Source organism: Oncorhynchus clarkii, chromosome 16 (genome assembly GCF_045791955.1).
Source record: "Oncorhynchus clarkii lewisi isolate Uvic-CL-2024 chromosome 16, UVic_Ocla_1.0, whole genome shotgun sequence".
NCBI classification, from domain to species: Eukaryota; Metazoa; Chordata; class Actinopteri; order Salmoniformes; family Salmonidae; genus Oncorhynchus; species Oncorhynchus clarkii.
This window is the reverse complement of record NC_092162.1, coordinates 37892036-37910873: the sequence shown is the minus strand read 5'-3', so window position 1 is coordinate 37910873 and position 18838 is coordinate 37892036. Positions and strand designations below refer to the sequence as shown.

Below are 18838 nucleotides of genomic sequence, written 5' to 3'. Positions count from 1 at the left end.
AGTGTGCGAATGGCAAGTCAATTTCCCCATGACTCATAATAAAGTTAGACTGTGTATCAAGATGGCCACCAGCTGAATAAGATTAATTGCATTGTATTAAAAAGTGTTGATTGTATAATCCTACCCGTTTCCAATACAGTTGTATGGGATCATATCATGTTGACTGTAGAGCCCTACCTGTTTCCATAGGAAAACATCGTCCTGGTTGAGTTGCCATGCGGTGATGAGGTGTATGGTAGACAGTACCCCTCCACTCAGCACTGCAGCTCTCATCCTCACTGGCAACAGCGTATAGATTATGTATATAAAGAACACAGACCACCAGATCCCCTCAGAGGCGCTTCGGGGGGCAACCATCAACACCCCAAACACCTGGACCACCAGCAGCACCCCGATCACCAAGTAGCTGACAATCCACATGTAGTCCTGGTGGAAGCCGTTCCTGTTACACACCACCATCATGGACAGGAAGAGAGCCATGGCCACGGAGAGAACCGAGGCGTAGGCTACGTCGGGTGGAGCGTGGACACAGTGGAAGGCTAGCATGACGCCGCAGACTATGACAAGGACACCCATCAGCATAGTCAGAGAGCTCTGGTTGAGCCTGAAGAAGTAGCGCTGGTACAGACGTTCCAGTTTCGCCGACGTGAACTTCTTCGACTGGAACACTCGTACGACGCGCATCCAGCACTCCGCGGCTGTGAAGGCATTGCATGTTCCTCCGTCCTCCCCCGTTCCTTCCCCCAAATCCTCCTCCCCTGGATCTTTCCTCCCTGTCAGGTCTCCGTCATCAAACCCCAGATCCACGGCCTTCAACCCCAGGTCTCCCGCCGCCCCGGTCCGTTTCCCATAGTGGTCCTCCTGCCAGCCACAGCGCATCCCAAAGTTACCCCCTCCGCTGGGGCCGGAACCCCCTCCTCCACGGTGGTAGTGCTGGGGGGTGGGAGGGGTGGGATCCAGGTCCTCAGCGTCCTGCAGGCAGCTCATGCAGCGGGGCTTGCAGAAAGATGACCCTGAGCAACCGTTCTTCCGCTTGTTGGACTTTCTGCCATTGCGCTCCCCCCACGCGGTCTTTCGTTCGTCCACTTTGGCTACGAAGAAGCCTCGGACCCACGACATTCTACTGGGTGGGAGATAGCAGGGACAGATAGACAGGGTTAGACCAAGAGACCTCAGTACAAGGCCAGAGACAGACTGGGGTTACCAGGACTACAATAACACACAGTTAGGGACGGACATGAAATAACACTGTTTTTTTATCATGGTTTCAATATGGTTGACATTGGATCAAATTATAAAGTAGAAACAAACACAGGGCTTAACTGTTTATCATTCAGTTAATTCCTAGCATCTTCATACACATCCATAGTACAGCTTCTGTTAAATCAGTAGATATACTTGACTCCGTAAAAGAGCATAAGCCCTCCTATGCTTCTTACAAAGTAAAAAGATTAATGCAAGGTCTGACAGTCCGGTCCCCTCACCTGTGTAGGCTTTGTGGTGTGTGCCAACGCTGCGATCCTCAGCCAGGCCACTCATTTATCCCACTGGTCCCAGATCAGATCACACAAGGACTGGACAAGGACACATTGGAGGAGTGTGTCTGCCTTGGAGTGGCCCACTACTGTCAAAGAATTACAGTGTCAAAAGCCACTCATTTATCACATTTAGGCCACAGGTCCCATCACAACACAGCGGGCTCAGACTGGTCAGACCGGTCAGGGAAAAATAGGATTCAGGAGGTGTGTATGTCTGCCTTGGAGCCGCTCACCACTGTCAAACAACCAATCACAGTGTCTAACATGATTTCCTGAAACACAACATCCATTACTATGCAATTAAAATGAATTTACTAAACTACAATGTAACATGGTAATCCATGTTGTTATTAGTGTAATTACAACACAGGTATAAGAGCTACTTATTACAAAAGGGTTTTCAGTTGTATGTTGTTCAGTTGTTGACCGTAGCCGAAATGTGAGGATAGCGTGTGCAGCCAGACAATACAGAACTCAAACTCAAAATGTGGCCGTGTGTTTGTTCTAATCAACAACAGATGAGCTAAATTGTCAAAGTACATTTCCTCCCCCAGTCCCCAACCCTACGCTTTGGCAGTTTCACCCAGAGAGAGGGCCTTCAAATGTCCTTATGTTTTCTTTACTAATACTCAAGTGTGACTGCCCTATCATTGACGTCTTAAACTTTTCAGTGCACAATCTTGTATACAGATTAGGGTGTCCACCCACTCTGCCCAGAGTGGGTGAAAACACGCTTTGGTGATGAAATTGTACTTTTAACTTTTTTTACCAAGACAAACATGATTATTCCTGTTCTGAATCGTTCAGTGGGGTCTTTCTCTAACACTTAATTAACATTATATCGCAAAAGTCAGACTTCGTTAACCTAATACATCCGCTAAAAAGCACTGAGCTCTGTTGACATCGTGGTGCAGGTTTCTCTGAACAACTTTTGAGGATTTTGCATTTTGCGGTTGTCGTCTTCAAATATCGCAAAAAAAGCTAAAGCATGACGAGCTTAATTAAATGTAAAAGGCCGACTTGAGTAAGACATTTACGCGTGTTAACCCTCCCAAGGCTTCTGGTCCAGAAGGCATCCCAAGTCGCATCCTCGGAGCATGTGCAGAGTGTTTACGGACATATTCAATCTCTCACTATCCCAATCTGTTGTTCCCACTTGCTTTAAGAAGTCCACCATTGTTCCTGTACCCAAGAAAGCGAAGGTAACTGAACTGAATGAATATTGTCCTGTAGCACTCATTTCTATAATCATGAAGTGCTGTGAGAGAATAGCTAAGGACCGTATCACCTCCATTTTACCTGACACCCTAGACCCATTACAGTTTGCCTGGACAACAGGAATAGCTATGTGAGAATGCTCGAACTACAGCTCAGCCTTCAACACCATAGTGCCCTCCAAGCTCATCATTAAGCTCAGGGCCCTGGGTCTGAATCCCTCTCTGTGCAACTGGGTCATTGGAAGGCCTTCACAGGAAGGCCAAGACTGGCCGACCCCAAGTGGTGAAAGTAGGCAACAACACCTCCCCACGCTGGTCCTCAACACGGGGGCACCACAGGGGTGCGTGCTCAGCCCCCTATAATACTCCCTGTTCAGCCATGACTGCGTTGACACGCACGTCTCCAACTCAATCATCAAGTTACTGACGACACAACAGTGGTAGGCTTGATTACCAACAACGATGAGACAGCTTACAGAGAGGAGGTGAGTGCCTTGGCGGAGTGGTGCCAGGGCAATAAGCTCTCACTCAATGTGGACTACAGAAGACAGTAGAGAGAGCACACCCCCAACCACACCGACGGGGCCAGAGTGGAGAGGGTCAAAAGCTTGAAGTTCCTCAGCGTGCACATCACTGACTACCTGAAATGGTCCCTTCAAACAGACAGTGTGGTGAAGGCGCAACAGCGCCTCTTCAACCTCAGGAGGCTGAAGAAATTAATCTTGGCCCCTAAGACTATCACAAACTTGTACAGATGCATTATTGAGAGCATCCTGTTGAGCTGTATCACCGCCTGGTACGGCAGTTGCACCGTCCACAACAACAGGAATCTCCAGAGGGCGGTCATCCCATCGCATCATCAGGGGCACACCGCCTGCCCTCCAGGACAGCTACAGCACCCTGTATCACAGGAAGGCCAAAAAGAAAAAAAGGACCCCCAGCCACCCAGAGACAGTACAGCTGCAGCAAAGCTGGGACTGAGAGACTGATAAACAGCTTCTATCTCCAGGCCATCAGACTGTTAAACAGTCACCACTAGCCGGCCTCCGCCCAGTACCTAAACCTCAGACACTGTCACTAGCCGGATACCACCTGGTACACCTGCACCATAGAGTGGTCACTCTAATAATGTTTATACTGTTTTACCCACTTTATATGTATAAACTGTATTCTAGACATGGTTCATCCTATATAACTACAAGTATACACACTTTTGCAAATTGGATTTGTTCTGATATTTCTTAATTTCTTTCTTTTTACTTTTTGGATTAGGTGTGTTTTGTTTTGTATTGCTAAGGTATTACTGCACTGTTGGGAGTTAAAAACACAAGCATTTCTCTGCACCTGTAAGAACATATGCAAATCTGTGTATGTGACCAATAAACTTTGATTTGATTTGTAATGAAAGCTTGGTATACGCTCAGTGCGCCATTGACATTTCACTGAGACACTTGTTTTTGTGAGAAATTGTTGAAAAATAACCTGAATTTTTAAACATACTACGTCATGTCTCAAAATCGATATCCATCTTAGCTCTATATTGTTTTATGTCCTGCGGAGTCGAGAAAAGAGATGACGAGTTCAACGGGAAAGTGAGCCTGTCTGGTAGCCAGTAGCCTTCATTTTTCACAGAATTCAGCCTAGCTGACGCGATGCTACACATTTTTTACCACTTTTTTTCTCTGGCCTCCATTGATTTAGTCACTGTCACGTTCTGACCTTTATTTCCTTTGTTTTGTCTTTATTTAGTATGGTCAGGGCGTGAGTTGGGGTGGGCAGTCTATGTGTGTTTTTCTATGTTGGGGTTTTGAGTTCAGCCTAGTTTGGTTCTCAATCAGAGGCAGGTGTCGTTAGTTGTCTCTGATTGCGAATCATACTTAGGTAGCCTGGGTTTCACTTTTGAGTTGTGGGTGTTTGTTTTCCGTGTGTGTGTTTGTTGCCACACAGTACTGATTCGGTTTCGTTCGTTTCACGTTTATTGTTTTGTAGTGTTCAGTTTATGTCTTTAAATAAACGTTATGGATACTTACCATGCTGCGCATTGGTCCTCTGATCCTTCTCGCTACTCCTCCTCAGAAGAGGAGGAGGAAAGCCGTTACAGTCACCCAATTTCTGGCCACCCCACTAGGGTAAAAAAAAACTCCAGTAACTTATTAACGTATTACGATAGAGACATGAGGTAATTCGTTTTCATAGAGGATTATCTACTATTTTACCATTTGGTCAAAAGATGCGTTTTGTTTGGACACCTGATACAGATGTACTGTATGTATATTTCTGCATTTCAATATGGTTCCTTCTATTCCAAATAAACTTGGCCTATACAGTTATACTGCTGTATGGATTACGTGAACATTTATATCATGCCTTGTTTAGGTAGATAACAACAACTGGAAAACCCAGACAATTGTAAATTTGTATAATGTAATTCAACTCTCACCAGCTGCTATTGGTATAATGCCTCCAACTAACTCCACTAGTCCCATAGACTTACAGAGACAGAGACACGAGAGAGAGAGAGAGAGTGAGAGAGAGAGAGAAGTTAGGTAGCTAGTTACATTATATCAATCTCCCCATAACATCAGGGCAGAGTTGGGTTTGCCCTATTAGACAACAAAGCTCCTATGAATGGGCAGTTAGCAGTCAGCAGCCATCACAGATGAAACACACACACACAGAGATGAAGTGCCCTCCAATCCAGATTAAATTGTACATGTTTCCTCTCCCCCATTAGCCCTGATGACTCACGTCCTGTGTCCCAAATGACACCCTATTCCCTATATAGTGCGCTACTTTTGACAAGGGCCTAGGCTTGCTTCCGGTTGCATTCAGCACACGTCAAGGACATAGGTATATAACCTCTAAACTTAATAAAGACTAAATCTCTCAGTCAGGGAGAATCTGTAGAACAACAACATGGACAAAAAATAATACAGAGATGCAGTGTTTCTGCGTGCGTGTGCCTCGACATTAGCGCTTGTCGATGACAACAACAACAAATTTCAGACAAAATTAATATATACTATACAAACAAAAGTATGTGGACACCCCTTCAAAATTAGTGGATTTTGCTATTTCAGCCACATCCGTTGCTGACAGGTGTATAAAATCGAGCACACAGCCATGTAATCTCCAAATGGGTGAGGCGGCAGGTAGCCTAGCGGTTAAAACGTTGGGCCAGTAACCGAAAGGATGCTGGATCGAATCCCCGAGCTGACAAGGTAAACATCTGTCTTTCTGCCCCTGAACAAGGCAGTTAACCCACTGCTCCCAGGTAGGCCGTCATTGTAAATATGAATTTGTTCTTAACTAACTTGCCTGGTTACATTTTTTTTTTTTATAAAAAAAATTGGCAGTAGAATGGCCATACTTTCAACGACTTTAAGTGCTGTTATTGTGAATTAGAAACATCTAGGAGCAACAATGGCTCTGACGCAAAGTGGTAGCTCACAGAACAGGACCGCCAAGTGCTGAAGTGCGTAAAAATTGCCTGTCCTCAGTTGCAGCACTCACTACCGAGTTCCAAACTACCTCTGAAAGCAACGTCAGCACAAGAACTGTTTGTTGGGAGCTTCATGAAATGGGTTTCCATGGCCGAGCAGCTGCACACAAGCCTAAGATCAACATGCGCAATGCCAAGCGTCGGCTGGAGTAATGGAAAGCTGGCACACATTGGACTCTGGGGCAGCGGAAACGCAGTCTCTGGAGTGAGGAATCACGCTTCATCATCATTTTAAAGTCACTATTGGTATAATTAATAACTTCACCATGCTTAAGGGGATTTTTTTTGTGTTATTTATCTTGCTTTGAAGTAGCCTACTTTAGCCAATTGTTCTCTGATTCATTGAATGAGGAAATTATTTTATAAAGACAAAAAAGTACTTGGTTGTAATTTTTGCTACATTTTATAGCCTATGAAGGGTAGCCAACCATCCTCCAGGACAGCCTTAAAGGGACAGTGTTGTATTTTTAGAAAGGCTTGAATATGCAAAGAAGTCAATAGGCAGAGAGTAGCCTACATTTTTTGTCTGATTCTCTGTATGGTAATAGGCGTAATAATCATAATAATTAGTTTTTTTTGGTAAAGTGGTTCCTTGCATCATATGACTCACGTTTAAGTCACCTTTTTGGCCCATAGCGTAACATACCTTTTTTGGGGGGACAAGTGACTTGGCAAAAAAGTTCATGTCAAACCCTGGTGTGTGTGTGTGTGTGTGGGCGGGGGGGGGGGGGGGGGGATTGTGGAAAATGTACATTTATCGACATTGACAAATAATCTATTATATCATATTTGAATCTATTCAAATCTACAGTACATGCCTTTTTTTTACATGCCTGGCATGCCTTTTTTCTATTCAAGAGCAGTAGCTATTTATAGAAGTTGCTTCATAAAATAAACCTTTGGAACTAACTGAGGGGCTGGCAAACAGAGAATCCTGTTCTGTGGTTTGTTATTTCAAATACAGTTAGTTCAAATCTGTACTACCATTCTGCCAATACACAACATAGTCTTCTGTCTGACATCAGTAGCCTAGGTTGTAGTCAGTGTATTATTTAAAAATGTAATTTCCAAAACATGTAGCCTACCTTTGCTTATTTTATCATTAACATTTCACCTATAATAAGTGATTTCTCTTTTTATTTTCCTTTCCCCCTATAACCATACCACAATATCTCTCCATTAATGTCAAAGCAGGTTTAAGGACAAATATTAACATTGAGTTGATGATTGGAACGTCGGATACTCTATTTTAAATACAAATATTAAAACAGAAAATAGCACGATATGCAAATGACATATATAGGCATCTGATCTATGCACTAATAGATTATTCAATGCTCCTCTAGGTCAGATTGGTAATCAAGCATGTATTCACCTCTGGTGCATTCACCGCCGTACAGACACACAGCACAAGCACACAGCAGCATGCAGCGGTTATGTAACAGAAACAGAACAGCGCATGCATGCATTTACAGCAGCATCCGCTCGAGATATCATAAAATAAATAAAAATACGTATTTATATTCTTACTGACTCGGGTTAAACCGGGAAAACAGTTGTCAACGTTGTAAATTAATATATATAGGGTATATATTGAGTTTGAATGTATATATCTATATGCAGGACTAAAGACCACATCATTCTCAGGATGTTTGCGATAAATAGGCCTCTATGATATGTGACATGCAATCAACTATCTGCATATAGCCTATTTGGTTGCAAGAAGGCCAGCCCGAACACACTGATTACATCGGATGTGTAGCCTATGTTAACCAGCCTTTACCCTGCCAGACTGCTGACATTTAGTTGCAGTTACGGCAAGTATCCTATACTTCTCAAACATTGCTTAGGCCTATATAACGGGGTGTCTGTTTCCTTGCACCGACACGTTTGTTATCTATTTAAGATCCTATAGCCTTACCATTCGATGCCAGAATTTAGGTCAGAAGTAACGTTAACGTTAATCATTTAAAATCTCTCTACCAACTTCTTAGATAAACTCTAGACAAGTAGTATAGCATGGTTTCCCAACTGGCGGCCTGAACAAAATAACAATATTTATTTAATATTTATATATTTTTTTTTTTACAATTTTCATTGTTGTACATCATACTTTAAAAAACAACAGAAAATCAGCTCCAAGTCATTTTAATTTATGAAATCTGTTCCCAATTATTCCCACGCATTATAGAGAGACACCTGATCGTATACAAATGTAAGCAAGGTTTGAAATTATGATGTTTTAGCCAAATACATGTTTATGCTTCTTGAGGTCAATTTGCAGTCTACAAATTATTTATAATTATGTTCCCGGACCCCCGACCACCCACTCAAGAATATCTAGTTAATGATCCCTGGCCTACAGTATTGGCAAAGTCATGATACCGTAATGCACCTTCAAGCATATTTTTATGGTGAGAGAACATGATACATGTCCTAAACCGGGTTCTTCTTGGTAAGTCCCTTCTTGTAAATGCACCTAGAATGTCTCCTTATTTAGTAAAGGCCTCAACAAATGTATGAAGCTTACACATAGCCTATAGGCTTGTTATTAGCTACATGGTCGATAGTGCCAAGTAAAAGAGTACAAATACAGAGCAAATACATTGCAAATACCTGCATAACATAACATGCCACCTTGAGACTAGGCTACAGGCTACTGCAACACTTTGCCATAAGAGGCCGACTCTCAACATTGCAACCTAGGATGTTCTGTTGACATTTTGTAGCACTACTGTTTTCTATAACTACACTGATAATAGTCGACTTGCTACTATTGTAGCGTTGTTGTAGCCTACAAAACAGTTGGTCAGAAGCCTAGGACAGCGGGAGAGCTTGTACTTACCACATTGACTGACACCCTTGTACGAATAGCGCGCAATATGGACTACTTTTCTCCCTCTGTGTTGGTAGACATACTCCGCTGTCTTCTCGTTTCAGATGCAAACGTTTATCAATCGACGTCTGTAGGCGACAATCGAAGGGAACGGCTACAAATGTACAAATCTCTCGTTCGCGCTTTGCTCTTCTCAACGCTCTCTCACCCTCATACATTCTCATTAACTCAGTAAGCCCCCTAGAGGTAGCTCCAGTGTGTGTGTGTGTGTGTGTGTAGGGAAGTACTTCTCATGAACTAATAATAGGACAACAAATGGCAACACAAATACAGTGGTGAAAAAAGTACCCAATTGTCATACTTGGGAAAAATCAAAGAGACCATAATATAAAATAAAAGTGAAAGTCACCCAGTAAAATACTACTTAAATATACTTAAGTATCAAAAGTACATGTCATTTCTAAAATATACTTAAGTAGGCCTATCAAAAGTAAGTAAAGGTATAAATAATTTCAAATACCTTATATTAAGCAAACCAAGCATAGTTTATTTTTGTTATTATTTTTTTAATAGATTTTTTACAGATAGCCAGGGGCATGCTCCAACACTCAGACATAATTTACAAACATGTGTTTAGTGAGTCCGCTAGATCAGAGGCAGTAGGGATGACCAGGGATGTTCTCTTGATAAGTGTGTGAATTAGACAATTTTCCTGCCATGAAAAACATTCCAAATGTAACGAGTACTTTTGGGTGTCAGGGAAAATGTGTGGAGTAAAATGTACATAATTTTCTTTCGAAATGTAGTGAAGTAAAAGTACACGTTTTCAAAAATATAAATAGTTAAGTACAGATACCCCAAAAACCTACTTAAGTAGTACTTTCAAGTATTTTTTACTTGAGTACTTTACACCACTGCACAAATATGAGTGCTATTTTGAGTGGGACAAGCAATGAAGAATGTAATGGAGATTGAACTACTAAACTACTAAAAAGATCAGTAAAAGTTAGTTAGGCCTACAAACCCTTGTTTACACTTTGCGCTAACATGTTTTTTAATGATCTGATCAATGTGATCCAATCAAAAGCTGCACATTGTATTAAAATGTGTTTCTTATTCGTTCACTCTGTCCGCATTGTGAACAAGTTAGCTGGGGCCTGCCTCTATGCAAAACATTTGAAAGATATTCTTTCAAAATAATATTTATTTAAAGACAATTTGATGCCATAAGTCTAAGTACTACTACCTGTCAATGATTTTAGAGGCACAAGCATTTCTCCTGTTTCTGTAGCATGAGGCAGTTTGATGTACAAGTACACCCACCAGACAGGACATTAGTCTACTGCAGGGCCTTATCCCCAATCAATGGCCTTAATGCTGAGTGCCAAGCAGAGATGCACCTCGTCCCATTTTTACAGTCTTTGGTTCCAATCTCAGGGCAGACACTCTAACCATGAGGCCACTGAGTTGGTTATATATGGGCACAATCAGAATGTGGACAAGATCAGGACAAAGGGGGCTCAAGAGAGTGACAATATAGACTGCAGCTAGCCAAGATGTACTGTTAAGGGCTGCAGGCTAGCCTACTACGTTAATGTCCAAAGCATATATCCTACAGGTAACTGACAAAATAAAGGAAACACTTAAGTAAATGAGGGATACAAAGTATACTGAACAAAAATATAAATGCAACATGTAAGGTGTTGGTCCCATGTTTCATGAGCTGAAATAAAAGATCCCAGAAATTCCCCATACGCACAAAAAACGTATTTCTCGCCAGTTTTGTGCACATATTTGTTTACATCCCTGTTAGTGAGCATTTCTCCTTTGCCAAGATAATACATCCACTTGACAGGTGTGGCATATTAAGAAGATGATTAACAGCATGCTCATTACACAGGTCTACCTTTTGCCGGAAGCTCTGGACTGGGAACTGTCGCCGGATGCTCTGGACTGGGAACCGTCGCCGGAAGCTCTGGACTGGGAACCGTCGCCGGAAGCTCTGGACTGGGAACCGTCGCCGGAAGCTCTGGACTGGGAACCGTCGCCGGAAGCTCTGGACTGGGAACCGTCGCCGGAAGCTCTGGACTGGGAACTGTCGCCGGAAGCTCTGGACTGGGGATCGTCGCAGGAAGCCTGGTGCGTGGGGCCGGCACTGGTGGTAGTGGACTGGTGACACGCACCTCAGGGCGAGCGTGAGGAGCAGGCACAGGACGCACTGGACTGGGAAGGCGCACTGGAGGCCTAGTGCGTGGAGCCGGGACAGGTGGCGCCAGACTGGTAACACGCACTTCAGGGCGAGTGCGGGGAGCAGGCACAGGACGTACCTGACTGGGAAAGCGCACTTGAAGGAGAGTGCGAGGAGCAGGCACAGGACGTACTGGACTGGGAAGGCGCACTTGAGGGAGGGTGCGAGGAACAGGCACAGGACGCACCGGACTGAAGAGGCGCACTTGTTGCCAGAAACGTGGAACCGGCACAGGTTGCACCAGACTGCTAATCGGATCCTCTGGTCGGATGTTGAGCAGAACACACTTCACAACATTTCTCTCATCTCACTCTCTCCCAACTTCGCCATTGCCTCCCTGACAGTCTCTGGTTCCTTCCTCTGCTCAGTCGCCAGCTCCATGTGCCAAAAAAAACTTGGGGTTGTCCTTGGGCTTTCTGTAGCCGCGAACCCTGTCGTCGTTGCTGTCCTCCATTATCTCCTTTAGTCTGTCGCCAAGGAAGGGTTTCGAATCTCCCCATCACTTCTTCCCATGTCCAGAAATCCTTCACCTGGTGAACACGCTGCTTGGTCCTGGTTTGATGGGATATTCTGTCACGTACGTTCGTAGAAACGGACCAAAGCGCAGCGGATGTTGAGTTCCACATGATTTATTAGAAAGTGAAACTTAGCAAAAACAAATAAACAGACGTCTCAAGTTTTGAGGGAGCGTGCAATTGGCATGCTGACTGTAGGTATGTCCACCAGAGCTGTTGCCAGGGAATTCAGTGTTAATTTATCTACCATAAGCCACCTCCAACGTCGTTTTAGAGAATTTGTTAGTACGTCAAACCGACCTCACAACCGCAGACCGCGTGCAAACACGCCAGCCCAGGACCTCCACACCCGGCTTCTTCACCTGAGGGATCCCAGACAGCTGATGGAACTGAGAAGTTTTTCTGTCTGCAATAAAGCCCTTTTGTGGGGAAAAACTAGGTCTGGCTCCCCAGTGGGTGGACCTATGCCCTCCCAGGCCCACCCATGGCTGCGCCCCTGCCCAGTCATGTGAAATCCATAGATTAGGGCCTAATTAATTAATTAAAATGGACTGATTTCCTCATATTAACTGTTAAATCCTTGAAATTGTTGTATGTTGCGTTTATATTTTTGTTCAGTGTATATTGAAAGCAGGTGCTTCCACACAGGTGTGGTTCTTGAGTTAATTAAGTAATTAACATCCCATCATGCTTAGGGTCGTGGATAAAAATGCCCAGTTGCTCATTATTTTGGCTACCATGGCTAGAAGAAGAGATCTGTGACTTTGAAAGAAGGTCTCAAATGATCATAGGGGGTTTAAAGGGTGTGTGTGTGTTAGTGATGCACGGGTCAACTGTTTGTTCACCCACACCCGCCCGCAATTGCCTGCTCCCAACCCTAGCCTGCAAATAGGCTGATAGGAAATGCGCTGTACAGTAAGAGACAGCGGAACAATTTTTTTGACAGGGGGTGAGGGATTTCGTTTTTTACATATAATTTAGATATGTTTCGGCATTATAATTTCCTACATTTTGGTAAGCTATTTGTTAGGCAACGTGTCTATAATTAGATACATGCGGCTTATCTTCTGTCATTACTGCCCTAGAAGACTAAATAAACCCTTGCTCACCAGAATAATGTCATAAATCGATGAATCCTTCAATCTATTTGACATCAGTAATGTTTTCTCTTTCATCGGTGCTTCTCTCACGCAGCAGATGTTTAGGGACCGGACAAAAGGCTATGAAAATATAGAAACGGAAAGATTTTCAGAGCAGCATTTACAAATTACATCAGTTTGACCGGTTTAAGATGGAAATTAGAAGCAGTGAAAATGACCCAACATGTTCCCAGTTATCATTGAGCACTCGGGAGGTGGGCGTCCCTCCAGAGTGGTCGAGCACTCAGGAGGTGGGCGTCCCTCCAGAGTGGTCGAGCACCTTTGAAAAAGATTTGTGGAAAAGTACTGTAAATTATTATGTGTGTGCAAAATATATCAGATATCGAGGGCCAGTCCTGGTCACCTGGATCCACTGGTGATGACAAAAATCAAATCCAGTCAAATCAAATTTTGTTTTCATGTACTTGCAGGCTTCTCACACAGTGCAATGGCGACAAAAGCAACATAGGAAAGTAATCAAATTAGTGACATTGTAAATATATAACATTTGAATAAACATACTAAATAAACCAAATCAAGTACAAGAGGCATGCGGATAAAAGAAAATAAGATATAATTGAAAATAAGATTTTAGAAAAGCAGCCTAGGATCTTAATTTGAACCAGTTTGCTACAGCAGGAAAATAATCATGCAGCAACAGGAATTGTGAATTATTATGTTGATTATAATGAATATACATTTTTGTAGGGGTTGATATATGTTTAGTAAGGGCAAATCAAGTCTGAAATTTCAAAGTGAAAATTACAAACTTTAGAAGCCTTTTTTAAAATTATACTACAAGTTTTCATTTGCATTGGTCCGGTAGACAAAAGTGATTTCATTGTGTACAGAAAATTAATAAATTCTAAGGGTGCAGTAATCAGCCCAGGGTTCAGCTGTTGGAACAATGTGGTTTAGGAGGCTGGCTTTGAGACAGGTAGAGGGAGACTTGATGTTGACCCTTCACAATCGGAGGCCCCGTTCAGGGTGACCTGAATCTGGAGCCCTTCATCAGTGGCATCCTGGGTTGCAGGGTTCTTTCCAATGGCTCCTATACACAAACAAAAAACACTGAGTTACATTTGAATCGCACATGGTCTTACACATTACAGGCACAAACCTAAGCTACAAAATGCAAGAAAGGTATTATAAATTACACACTTGTCGTGTCTTTGGCTATGCCGGATTAACTGATATGACATGCTATTCTATAAAATCCTCTCTCTGTAATTAATATTCCCTGTTTGCGCCAATCATGTAAATGTAATTAACTAGAAAGTCGGGGCACCATGAAAGAATATTTATAGAGCAGTTATCTTCCAAATAAATTCTTAAAGACCTAGTAAAATTTTACATCAATAGCAGTCAATATTAATCGTCACCTTATTTCAGTCTCATCTGAAAGTTGTAAATTCTTGGTTATCTTCACGAACCCTGGCTAACAAGTTGAATCAGAAATACAAAATTGGGTTTAATCATTTATTTACTAAATACCTAACTAATCACACGGAATTACATGTAAACAGAATGAATCATACCTTGATTACAAATTATGTCAAAGGAAACCGTCCCTAGCGGACAGAACAGATATGACAGCTTGTTACCCAAAGGAAAGGGGGTTTGGGTTTGAGTGAAAGAAGACTGAAGAACAAAGGGGAGAAGCTGTGCTATCGTAAATACAATATCCTATGCATTCTAAATTACCGCCCATTTGGAAAAGGAAAATGGAAAAAATATTTACTCTAAGCTGCGCAACAATAGGTTGGTGGTAGATGGAAGGCTGTGTTGCCCAACAGAGTCCTTTGTCCTTTGAAGAGTGTCTCTGGTGGTGAACGGGATACGTTGTAGTGTTGTCGTTGGGTGGTAGACGGGATACTCTGTCTGTTCTTTCCTAGGCCACGTTTGCAGCTGCTGTTGCTAACTCAACGGCTAGGAGGTATCACTTCTTTAGTGAATAAGAGTTCAAAGTTCATACCATTTGCAAACAAAGCTCACACTGAGGTTGGCTTTGTTCTGTAGTTATTACCTGAACCATTCTGACATTGGATCGTCATCCTAATGTACCCGGACCAGAAGGTTACGTTTTCGTCGAGGCTTTAGATAGCTAATTAGAGGTGGTCGCTGGAAATATGGCTGTGTGGGAATCGTGTTGAAAAGGTGTGTAGTAATTTTACCTTTCGTATTTAGAAAATCATTTTCTCGATGAGATGTTCCAAAGGTTTCCAAAACAGTATCGCAAGCAAGGATTCTTAAAGTGTAGACAGAGCGTCGGGACTGTTGTACACATTTGCTGTGCTGCCGTCAGCGCTTCAACTGAGAACGAACAAGAACTAGACGGCATCTAGTTTCTAAACTCGCTAATTCTCCCACTCATAGACAAAAACTTTTGTACCTGAATATGACTTGTGTAATAGAGCTGGGAGCGATATGGACCAAAAGTGAAATGTAAAAAACCTATAAATACAATGTATTTGTTATTTTTTTGTAATGCACAGATACATTACATAAGTGGCAGGGCGCTAGACAATTTTTCCCCCAGTTCCAAGTAAGAAAACTGAAATGGTGACCTATGAACCCTTGGAGTCGAAGTCCGCGCCCCTGTGCGGAAATCTAATTAGTATAATACAAAATTTAAATCAAAATCTGTCGGTTTGAAGTGCGACTGAACAAATACAACAACTTCTCCTTTTAAAAATGGCCTATGTGGCATCAATATGAGTCAAACATTTACTCTGGTGTCAAAATTGACTACAAAGTGTAAATAGGATAATTTGGTTATAAAGTCAGTTGTCCATTTGCAAGATAATTAGAAACAAATTGTATGTCACAGAATGAAGGGTACCATAACAGTTTTCCTTGGGTTGAGTATACTTCAATCCTGCCCACAGCTGCAGCATCCAAGTAATCGTACATTTGGAGCGCAGCTGCATGGGACCTGATCGGTCACGCCCTGACCTTAGTATTCTTTGTTTTCTTTATTGTTTTGGTTAGGTCAGGGTGTGACATGGGTGATGTATGTGTTTTTGTACTGTCTAGGTTTTTTGTAGGTTTATGGGGTCGTTTAACTATCTAGGTGTTTATGTATGTCTATGGTTGCCTAGATTGATTCTCAATTAGAGGCAGCTGTTTATCGTTGTGTCTAATTGGGAACCATATTTAGGCAGCCATCTTCTTTGGGTATTTCGTGGGTTATTATCTATGTCTATGTCTAGTTGCCTGTGTCTGCACTAGTATTATTATAGCTTCACGTTCGGTTTGTTGTTTTGTATAGTTAAGTGTTCTTCGTCTTCATCAAAAGGATGTATTCATCTTACGCTGCACCTTGGTCTCCTCCGTACAACGAACGTGACATGATCATAATGCCCATTGTCAATTTGGTTTGACATTCGATAACCCTATGGGGCTAGTTAGGGGCCATCAGTAAATTACACAATGTACATGAGACAATATTTTGTAAATGCCAATAGCTCCAAATTTCAATGACTTAAAAACCTCAAACCAACTATAAATTGAAGAAATTCAGATATACAAATATTGAAAACATTTAATGAGACAACTAAATGGTGTGCAACATGAAAATATTGTCACATTTACATTGTGTAATTTATTGACGTCCCTAACTAGCCCCACAGATCGGCTATCCAAAGTCAAACCAACTTAGCCACGGGCCGGCTGAAGTTAATTGGCGAAAGATGTTGGCTAGCTTTCTAGTTAGTCCAGGCTACTTCCAGACACAAAACCTGGTTAGACTGTTTCAAGTTATCTAGAAAGCTGAGTGGCTGTAACTGTGTACTGTTTTAGCAGAGTGAAAGTACAAACGCTTCCCACTTTCGAACACACACACGAGATAACCACATCAAAGCATGCATCCAAGACCCAAATCTCATTCTCAGTTGCATTTCCTAATTAGGAGTATTGAAACCGAGGCTAAATCAGGAAGTTCAGCCCCCTTTAAGCTAGAAACTTTTTTGCATGGGGTGCATCTCAATACACTGCACCCGCCGATGTCAGGAGACCAGGAGACATCCTGAAAATCTGTCTTCCCATGAAAACGTATGAAGAGTCTGAACAGTTTGGGCTTGAAACTACTTTGACCCCGCTATGGAAAGCAAACTCACACAAACATGTACATGGGCCGTCATTGAAAATACGAATGTGTTCGTAACTGACTTGCCTAGTTAAATAAAAGGTATACATTTTTTTTTTTTTTTTTTAAATCGGCAAATCGGTGCCCAACATAACGATTTCCGATTGTTATGAAAACTTGAAATCGGCCCTAATTTATCGGCCATTCCGATTAATCAGTCGACCTTTAAAGGTAACCCAGTACCGGACTAATAAAGACCCATTCACTTTTTCCTCATTTTGTTACATTACATCCTTATTCTAAAATGGATTACATTGTTTTGTTCCCTCGTCAATCTACACACAATACCCCATAATGACAAAGCAAAAACAGGTTTTCAGAAATTGTAGCAAATTTATAAAATAAAAAAAAATATCTGTGAAATATCACATTTACATAATTATTCAGACCCTTTACTCAGTACTTTGTTGAAAAACTTTTGGCAGTGATTACAGCCTTGAGTCTTCTTGGGTATGACGCTACAAGCTTGGCACACCTGTATTTGGAGAGTTTCTCCCATTCTTCTCTGCAAATTCTCTCAAGCTTTGTCCTGTTGGATGGGGAGCGTCGCTGTACAGCTATTTTCAGGTCTCTCCAGAGATGTTCGATCAGGTTCAAGTCCGGGCTCTGGCTGGGCTACTCAAGGACATTCAGAGACTTGTCCCGAAACCACTCCTGCATTATCTTGGCTGTGTGCTTCGGGTGGTTATCCTGTTGAAGGTGAACCTTCGCCCCAGTCTGAGGTCCTGTGGTCTCTGGAGAAGGATTCCATCAAGGATCTCTGTACTCTTCTCTGTTAATCTTTGCCTCGATCCTGACTAGATTCCCAGCCCCTGCCGCTGAAAAACATCCCCTCAGCATGATGCTGCCACCACCATGCTTCACCGTAGGGCTGGTGCAAGGTTTAATCCAGACGTGATGCTTGGCATTCAGGCCAAAGAGTGAGAATCTTGTTTCTCATGGTCTGAGAGTCTTTGGTGCCTATAGGCAAACTCCAAGCTAGCTGTCATGTGCCTTTTACTGAGGAGTGGCTTCCGTCTGGTCCTACCATAAAAGTCTGTTTGGTGGAGTGCTGCAGAGATGGTTGTCCTTCTGGAATGTTCTGCCATCTCCACAGAACTCCAGAGCTCTGTCAGAGTGACCATTGGGATCTTGGTCACCTCCCTGACCAAGGCCCTTCTCCCCCGATTGCTCAGTTTGGCTGGACGGCCAGCTCTAGTAAGAGTCTTGGTGGTTCCAAACTTCTTCCATTTAAGAATGATGGAGGCCACTGTGTTCTTGGGGACCTTCAATGCTGCAGACATTTTTTGGAACCCTTCCCCAGATCTGTGCCTTGACACAATCCTGTCTCGGAGCTCTACGGACAATTCCTTCGACATCATGGCTTGGTTTCCATTGTGGGACCTTATATATATATATATATATATATATATATATATATATATATATAGGTGTGTGCCTTTCCAAATAATGTCCAATCAATTGAATTTACCACAGGTGGACTCTAATCAAGATGTAGAAACATCTCAAGGATGATAACAGGATGCATCTGAGCTCAATTTCGAGTCTCATAGCAAATGGTCTGAATACTTGTGTAAATAAGGTATTTATGTTGTAAAGTTTCTATACATTTGCAAACATTTCTAATAACCTGTTGTCACTTTGTCATTACGGGTTACTGTGTGTAGATTGCTGATGATTTTTATTTAATTTAATC

General features: G+C 42.4%; 1 protein-coding gene across 3 annotated transcripts in view; it reads right to left on the bottom strand.

The window, feature by feature from the left end:
* Positions 1-9322, bottom strand: part of LOC139368390 (adenylate cyclase type 6-like) — an 84683-nt gene extending 75361 nt beyond the window's left edge. Inside the window, exons 1-3 of one of the 3 annotated variants that reach the window (XR_011626956.1) lie at positions 9103-9322; positions 1485-1624; positions 178-1123 (exon numbers count right to left, since the gene is read on the bottom strand). Coding sequence is in view for 2 of the 3 variants with exons in the window: in XM_071107192.1 (XP_070963293.1) it covers positions 178-1119 (942 nt within the window). In the remaining variant the exon portion in view is untranslated. The remainder of the gene's footprint in view (positions 1-177; positions 1124-1484; positions 1625-9102) is intronic. The other 2 variants (XM_071107192.1, XM_071107193.1) reach the window with 2 other exon arrangements.
* Positions 9323-18838: the final 9516 nt, after the last annotated feature.